This window comes from Lonchura striata, chromosome 31 (assembly GCF_050655825.1).
Source record: "Lonchura striata isolate lonStrDom1 chromosome 31, ASM5065582v1, whole genome shotgun sequence".
In the NCBI taxonomy this organism is placed as follows: domain Eukaryota; kingdom Metazoa; phylum Chordata; class Aves; order Passeriformes; family Estrildidae; genus Lonchura; species Lonchura striata.
Genome location: NC_140733.1, coordinates 3,558,575 through 3,567,157, shown reverse-complemented (window position 1 = coordinate 3,567,157; position 8,583 = coordinate 3,558,575). Strand labels below are relative to the sequence as shown.

Sequence of the window (8,583 nt, the reverse complement as noted above, 5' to 3'; positions counted from 1 at the left end):
AGGACGAGGACGAGGAGGAGGACGAAATGGAAGAGGAGGAGGAGGAGGCGGCGAGGAGGAGGAGGAGGAGGAAGAGAATGGGGAAGAGGAGGAGGACGAGGAGGACAAGGACGAGGAGGAGGAGGAGGAGGAGGAGGACAAAGAGGGGGAAGGGGACAAGGAGGAGGACGAGGACGAGGACGAGGAGGGGGACGAGGATGACGAGGAGGACGAGGAGGAGGACGAGGAGGAGGAGGACGAGGAGGAGTAGGAGGAGGACAAGGATGAGGACGAGGACGAGGACGAAGACGAGGAGGAGGAGGAGGAGGAAGAGGAGAAGGAAGAGGAGGAGGACGACAAGGACGAGGACTAGAACGAGGAGGAGGAGGACTAGTAGGAGGACGAGGATGAGGAGGAGGACGAGGAGGATGAGGAAAAGGAGGATGAAGATGAGGAGGAGGAGGACGAGGACAAGGAGGAGGAGGACAAAGACGAGGAGGAGGAGGAGGACAAAGAGGAGGAGGAGGCCGAGGAGGAGGACTACGCGGACGAGGACGAGGAGGAGGAGGAGGACGAGGAGGATATGGAGGAGGAGGACGAGGACGAGGAGGAGGAGGACGAGGACGAGGACGAAGAGGAGGAGGAGGATGACGAGGACGAGGACGAAGAGGAGGAGGAGCAGGATGAGGAGGAGGAGGAGGAAGAGAAGGAGGACGAGGAGGAGGAGGAAGAGGACGAGGACGAGGACAAGGAGGAGGAGGAGGAGGAGGAGGATGAAGAGGAGGAGGAGGACAAGTTGGAGGAGGGCGAGGAGGATGAGGGGGAGGTCGAAGAGGATGAGGAGGAGGAGGACGAGGACGAGGTGGAGGATGAAATGGAAGAGGAGGAGGAGGAGGCGGAGGAGGAGGAGGAGGAGGAAGAGAATGGGGAAGAGGAGGAGGACGAGGAGGACAAGGACGAGGACGACGAGGAGGAGGAGGACTAGGAGGAGGATAAGGAGGACGAGGAGGAGGAGGACGAAGAGGAGGAGGAAGCCGAGGATGAGGAGGCCGAGGTCGAGGACGGGCATGAGGAGGAGGACGAGGAGGAGGTTGAGGACGAGGAGAAGGAGGACGAGTAGGAGGAGGAGGATGAGGAGTAGGAGGAGGATGAGGAGGAGGAGGACGAGGACGAGGACGTGGATGAAGTTGACTAGGAGAAGGAGGAGGAAGAGGAGGAGGAAGAAGAGGGGGTGGAGGAGGAGGAGGAGGAGTATGAGGACGAGGATGAGGATGACGAGGACGAGGAGGAGGAGGAGGAGGGGGAGGATGAGGACGAGGATGAGGAGGAGAAGGACGAGGAGGAGTACGAGGACGAGAAGGAGGAGGACGAGGACCAGGACGAGGACGAGGACAAGGACGAGAAGGAGGATTAGGAGGAGGACGAGGAGAAGGACGAGGAGGACGAGTAGGACTACGAGGACGACGAGGTGGACGAGGAGGACGAGGAGGATGACGAGGAGGAGGACGAGGAGGAGGTCTAGGACGAGGAGGAGGAGGAGGACGATGACAAGGAGGTGTAGGACGAGGAGGAGAAGGATGAGGATGAGGAAAAGGATGAAGATGCAGAGGGCAAGGAGGATATGGAGGAGGACGAGGAGGAGGAGGATGAGGAGGAGGAGGAGGAGAACGAGGAGGAGGAGGAGGACGAGGAGGAGGACGAGGAGGAAGAGAAGAATGACGATGATGAGGAGGATGAGGAGGAGGACAATGACAAGGATGATGAGGAGGTGTAGGAGAAAGGGGAGGAGCAGGAGGAGGAAGAGGAGGAGGAAGACGACAAGGACTAGGGAAAGCACAAGGAAGATGAGGAGGAGGAGGAGAACAAGGAAGAGGAGGAGGCAGAGAAGCATGAAGAGGAGGAATAGGAGGAGGAAGAGAGAGGACAAGGACAAGGAGGATGATGAGGTTGAGGAGGAGGAGGACAACGAGGAGGAGGAGGAGGAGAAGAAGGATGAGGACGAGGACGAGTAGGAGAAGGATGAGGATGAGGAAAAGGATGAAGATGCAGAGGACAATGAGGATGAGGAAGAGGAGGAGGAGGAGAAAGAAGATGAACAGGAGGAGGAGGAGGACAAGGAGGAGAATAAAGAGGAGGAGGACAAGGATGTAAATAATGACGGGAGACAAGTCCATTCTATAATGTCAACAAGTCTCAGTTTATTTCAAGCACACATGTACAGTTATACCCCTTATAATGAAGCTCATGCATATTGCAAAAACTAGGCTCATCATTGGTGTATTAAAAACAGGTCAACCCCGCCTTTGGAGCTTTCTGAGCTTGCTTTGTTTTCCCTTACATTTATCTTTTTGCTGACCATTCTACTGTTGGGAACCAGCTTACCCAAGGACATAAGATATTATTGCTACATCTGCTATTGCTGCACTACGCAATTTTCAGCTACTGCTTCACTAACTGCACGTAGTCATGTTCTTTCTCACAAAGCCATTCATCCACAAAACTCTCCACATTTCTTATCAGTCATGCTGTGACATTCAACAGCCCATTATCAGCAGATGTCTGTCCTGAGGGAGGATTGATTGTGGAAGAGATAAGGAAAAACTGCCCACTTAACACAGGACAACTGCCATACAGATGGCAAATAGAACACATCTTGCTTTTCAGTCTGGGACAGGAGGTCACAAAATCAGCTGAGAAGGCAGCACTCTGAAAATCAAATCAGAACTGACAGAAAATGAATGGCACAGAAATCAATAATTCTGATAGTTTTACTTATTATCAAAATAAATCACACCCACCCAGCCCCACACAATCCTGACCCCACACCCTCAAATTTGGATCTCACTTCTCCCGATCACCTTCCAACCCCATCTCATTCTGGAGGCTGAGGAATTGAGCAATTTTAGCATGGGACTGAGGTGGGAACCAGCCATTTTGAGGTAGGATTGAGTCACTTTGAGGTGACAGACAAATCCACATTGGGTTTTGGAGTGCAAAGATATGGAGAATACTACCAGATATCCCCCAAGAACCCACAAATCCTCTAGAATATGTTCCCAAACAGTAAAGTCCACCTCAAATACCTCTTAAATGGTGGGACTTCTGACTTCTCCAGTCAATACTCTTTTTAGTCATTTTTCAGGTGTTTTTAAGTGATAAAGACATATCAGAAGTAAATTAGGGCCAAACCAAAACCAGAGACCCTTTGAGCATCCCCTGGACACTGGACAAAACAAACTCAGCAGAAATCAAAGTTAACCCTACATAAAATGCCTTGAGGAAGATTTGCTCTTCCCACAAGTCATTTCTGATGGAAACACAAATAAATCCCAAACATGAATAGACAAACAACAGAAGCAATTCTCTGGCAATTCCAAATTTCATCAGTTCCAGCACAGCTCCAGCTCAGATGCTGGCAGGTTCCAAAAAAAAAAAAAAAAAAAAAAAAAAAAAAAAAAAAAAAAACCCAACAAAAACAACAACAACAACAAAAAAACCCACAAAAAAAAAAAAACCAAAAAAAACCATGGAAATTTGGCCCAATACAGATTATTAAAAGGAAGGGAAAGCTCTGTGTAGCTATCACAAAGGTGACAGGGACCAAGAAAATAATGCTGCTCCCCTCAAAGCCCGTGAATTAAGGAGTTATTTGGGAATTTAGCTACTTGAGCTGGGCTTCTTGTAGGATTTAAGTAGCCTTGTGTTCCTCACTTTGGGGTGAATGATCCTTGTCAGTCTTGCTGGTATCATTTGGTCCCTTTCCTCCAGTGATTTTAACAGAATTTTCAAAGAAGGAAAACAAAATATTTTCTTTACACTGGCCACCCACAAGAGCCATTTTCCTTGTAAGTTCTCCCAAAAGTCACTCAGAGGAAGCTGCATCCAAATTTCCAAGAGTTCCTCCAGAAAGAGCCACAAACTCCTCAGAGGAGAGAAACATGCTGTTGTCAAAGGCACCTGGGGTCAGAAAACAGAGCCCTGAACTCACTGTGTAAAATAATGTTGCAATCTGGATAATAAAATTGTTAGAGAGATGCCTCTGCCCCAATTAAGGTGCTAACAAGACCAAATCCAAAGTGGATTTTATTGAACAGTAAATGTGAGGTAGAGAGAGATGCAAAGAAAGAGAAAAGGGGGAGAACAAGGGAGTGACAGGGACAGAGGTCTCCCCTAGTGCGGGGCAAGTGTGACATTGTCCCCTGTGTGCGTGGCCTTCCCAGGGTGGGGGTTTTACACCTGAGCCAGTTTGGGTAAGGGGGGTGGTGTTCACCCCCCACCCCGAGCAGGGATTGCCTCACTGTTTCAGGTTACAATGTCAGATGTAACCAAAAGTGTTTTCAGTCCCCATCTCCATAAACTGTTATCAACAGGTGGGGCAGTGTTCTTTATCTCTTCCATGGCTCAGCCCTGATAACGCCCTCCAGGGCCATCTTCTGCTAATGGGCCATTGAGTGTCACTGCAGCACTGATAAAATTACATCATCCCATTGTGGGATGCTCCGCCCAGGGGAGGAACCAAGAATTCCTGCCTGGATATAATCTCACCATTTGCAACACCACGACCACCTTGCCTACTGGATTCCCAGAGGACAAGAGCTCCATAAGCACCACTGGACCTTCAGAGGAAGACCAGACCCTTCTACAGGATCACTGCTTTGACAGAATCACGTTCATCACTCCAGCCGGACTGCAGCCACCATTTCATCAGACAGCTACCACCACCCTGAGCAACGAGGTGTCAAGTTATATCCTGTCTCTGTCAGGTTAAGGCAGTGTTTCTCTATCATTGCCTTGATCTTAATTTTCTTACTCAATTGTGATTCTGGCTTCGACGCTCTCCCTGTTTTGCTTTGAAACAGTACAAAACTCACTGTGCTCATCCCTTGTTTTCCTCCCAAAACAGGATTTCCCATCCCAAAACCTACACGAAATGGAGAAGGAGGCTGCGAGGAAGAGGAAGGAGACCTGGGACACCGAGGCGGGTGAGGAGGAAGTCAGTGCCCCTTTCTCCCTCTCTCCTGCTCCATCTCCCAGCCCAGCCTGGCCCCCAGCTGCAGGACAGCCCCGCTGCCGGTGCCCTCCTGTCGGGGACGCACTGGGGGGATCTCCTTGCCCTTCCCTCTGGCACAGAGGCAAATCCCATCCTCTCCTTGTCCTTCCTCCCGCAGATGAGGTGCTAAGGGTGGAGAGCAGAAAGGACAAATCCCCATGGCAGAACCTTGTGGAAGAGGCTGTTTTGAGTGGCTCCATGGTGCAGGAACCCAATGGGAGCTGCACCAGGAGGGGCTGCAAACGCAGATCGAGGGGATCTGAGGAGGAAAGATGCACTCTGGTCCAGGAAGGTGGACAGAGCTTCAGCCAGAGCTCGGAGCTGGTGGTCCCTGAGCAGCTTCATGATGAGGAGAAGCCCCATAAGTGCTCAGAGTGTGGGAAGAGCTTCAGGTCAAACTCCAACCTGATCCAGCACCAGAGGATCCACACTGGGGAGAAGCCCTATGAGTGTGAGGAATGTGGGAAGAGCTTTTTGTCAAATTCCAACATGATCCAGCACAAGAGGATCCACACTGGGGATAGGCCCTACGAGTGTGGGGAATGTGGGAAGAGCTTCAGGCGGATCTCCCACCTGAGCAGCCACAAGAGGATCCACACTGGGGAAAGGCTCTATGAGTGTAGGGAGTGTGGGAAGAGCTTCAGGCAGTGTGGTGCCCTGATTGTCCACCAGAAGATCCACACTGGGGAGCGACCTTACGAGTGTTCCAAGTGTGGGAAGGGGTTTCAGACTCGCTCCTATCTCCTCTTGCACTATCGAGCTCATACAGATGAAAGGCCCTTCCTCTGCCCTGACTGTGGGAAGGGATTCAAGCACAGCTCCTCCCTTGTCAGGCACCGGCACATCCACACTGGGGAGAGGCCCTACGAGTGTCCCCAGTGTGGGAAGAGCTTCACCCAGAGCTCTCACTTGACCAAACACCAACGGAGGCACTAGTAAGGGAAGCCCCAAGAGTGTCCCGCCTGCAGGAAGAGCTTCGTGCTCTGCTCCAGCTCCATCCCCCACTGCAGGACCCACATTGGGCATAGGTCTGGTGACCCACATTCCCTGTGATCAATGTTGGGAACACACCTGACTGGTTATCCTTTTGGTTTGGCCCTAATTTTCCTCTGATTCATCTTTATTCTTCAAACACAGCCAAAACAGGGTTAAATTAAAGAAACTGATCAAAAATATCTGAAGTGTCACCATTTCACAGGAGTTTTAGGGGGAATTTAGGATTTAGGGACGCATTCTGTGTGGAGTGCCCCTGTTGCTAAGAGGCAGGAGTTTGATCTCACCCTTCTTGTGTTGCCAATAATTCCTCCCTTGACCCAAACCCAAACTCCACCCCTGGGATACCCTATACAAATCCCATGGCTCTGCCTTTGCCCTGTCTTTCGGTGATAAGAAATGGATTTTGGAGTTTTGTGAAACCAAGATACATCTCATTTGTTCCTGCCACCGGCAGCTGCACTCACCCTGGACACCATGAACTCAACTTCTGGAGGATTTGTGGGTTCTGGGGTGATTTTGGGCAGTGTTCTCCATCTCTTTGCATTTCAAAAGCCAAGAGGGATGAATTTGTCACCACAAAACCACTCAATCCCACTGAAAATAACTGGATTTTAAACTATAAAGGCACAATCCCACCTCAAATTGCTTGTTCCCCCTCAAAAAAACCTCAATCCCACACAAAGCTCACTCGATTCCACAGCTGACCGGGTGGGATGGGGTTGGGAGGAGATTGGGAGAATTGTGATCCCAGTTTGGAGTGGAGAGATTGGGATTGTGTGGGGCTGGGTGGTTGGGATGTATCTGATAGTGAATAAAACTTTCAGAGTTAATGATGTTTGTCCCATTAATTTTCAGTCAGTTCTGTTTGCAGAGTGGCTCCTTCTCAGCTGTTTAAATTCCTATAAAAATCCTTTTTTAAAAATAATCTAACCCAAACAATCCAAAAACCAATATCCATATAAAACCACCCATCTGCAATTATATTTCTTGAAACCATTTTAATTTTTTTAGAGTGTTTAAGGGTACTATTAAAGTTTAATTGTTTGGTTAAATTGTATGAGACATTATAGTGGTGTTTGGTTTCGTGTTTAGTATATTTGTAGTGTGAATTGTTTCACTAAGGTGTGTTCGATTGTATGTTTAGATTGGCCGGTGCTGCGAGAGGCGCTGGGCTCTGCCTGGCAACTGATGAGTCAGAGCCGTCCCGGGCGCTGATTGGCTGAAAATCGCCAGGCGGAACCAGCGCCGAGTTTCTGCCTGGGAACTGAATCGTCATCAACGCCGCGCGCTCTGATTGGCCAGGATCTGCTTCGGGGCGGGGCCGGGAGGAACTGGGGACCCCCAGGAGCCCCCCGGGTTTGGGGGTTTCCATCCCCCCTCGGCCCCCGGGGCGGCCTTGGGGCCACCCCAACACCCCCAAAATGGGGAGGGTCCCCGGAGCCGCTTGGAAGTCCCAAAAATGGGCTGGAAGCGGCAGGAGCCGCCCCAAAAAGGGATTGAAGGGTCCGGTCCAGGAATGGCTCCGATCCGGACTGGGATTGAGGGAGGGTCCGGTCAGCGGCTGCGGAGGGGCTGGGATTGGGGAGGGGTCCGGGATTGAGGGGATGGGTCCATTCCGGGTCTGGGGCAGGATCGCTCCCTGCGGGTGGGCTCCATTATTGAGTCTCCTATCCCAACCCCGACCCCAAACCCGGGGGGTCAAACACTGGGGTCAAACACCCCAAATCCCAACACTGAGAGGGGGGAGGTCAAACACCCCCAAACCCAAACTCTGGGATGTCAACCTCCCCCCTGCCCCAAACCCCCCAAATCCCAGATCCTGGGGTGTCAAACACTCCCCAGTTCCCAAAAGATGGTGTTAAATCCTCCTGACCCGAAATCCTGGGGTTCAAAATATTTGGGGTGTCCAACACCCCCAATTCCCAAAGTCTGGGGTCAAATACCCCAAATCCCAAATCCTGATGTGTCAAACACCCCCAGCCCCCAATGTTTGGGGTTAAAACCCCCAAGACCCGACTCCTGGGCTTTGAAATATCTGGGTTGTCCAACCCTCCTCCTCGTCAAAGTTTGGGGTCAAACCCCTCAATTCCCAAACTTTGGGATCAATCCCCCCCAATCCCAAACCCTGGGGTGTCAAATCCCCCTGATCTCCCCCACTTTGAGGTGAAATCCCCCAAAATCAGTTGGTCAATCCCCCCAGTTTCCAAATTTTTGGGTCTAAACCCCCAAACCCCAAATCCTGGGGGTTGAAACACCTGGGTTTGCCAACCACCCTGACCTAAACATTTGGGGATGAAACCCCCTGATTCCCAAATCTTGGGAAAAAAAAAAAACAAGATCCCAAACCCTGGGGTGTCAAGCTCCCCCAGTTCCCAAAGTTTGGTATCAAAAACTCCCAAACCCCGAGGTGTCAAACCCCCCTAAACCCCAAATTTTAGGATCAATCCTCCCAGTCCCCAAAGTTTGGGGTCATGACCCCCCCCCCCCACAAATGTGGGGCCTGTGGGACCGAGGGACCATTGTGACACCATGGGGCCTCAGGGAAACGTGGAGACCGT

At 51.2% G+C, this 8,583-nt stretch overlaps 2 protein-coding genes across 2 annotated transcripts; both read left to right on the top strand.

The window, feature by feature from the left end:
• The first annotated feature begins 324 nt into the window (after window positions 1-324).
• Window positions 325-3,098, top strand: LOC146764753 (uncharacterized). The gene is made up of 2 exons (XM_085563848.1): window positions 325-841; window positions 2,046-3,098. The coding sequence occupies exons 1-2, from the start codon at window positions 563-565 to the stop codon at window positions 2,241-2,243; spliced, it is 477 nt and encodes a 158-aa protein (XP_085419974.1). The 5' UTR covers window positions 325-562; the 3' UTR covers window positions 2,244-3,098.
• A 1,317-nt stretch (window positions 3,099-4,415) lies between these two features.
• On the top strand, window positions 4,416-5,965 carry LOC146764752 (uncharacterized). The gene is made up of 2 exons (XM_085563837.1): window positions 4,416-4,961; window positions 5,148-5,965. Exons 1-2 carry the CDS (start codon window positions 4,910-4,912, stop codon window positions 5,963-5,965), a joined length of 870 nt encoding a protein of 289 aa, XP_085419963.1. The 5' UTR covers window positions 4,416-4,909.
• The last annotated feature ends 2,618 nt before the right edge of the window (window positions 5,966-8,583 follow it).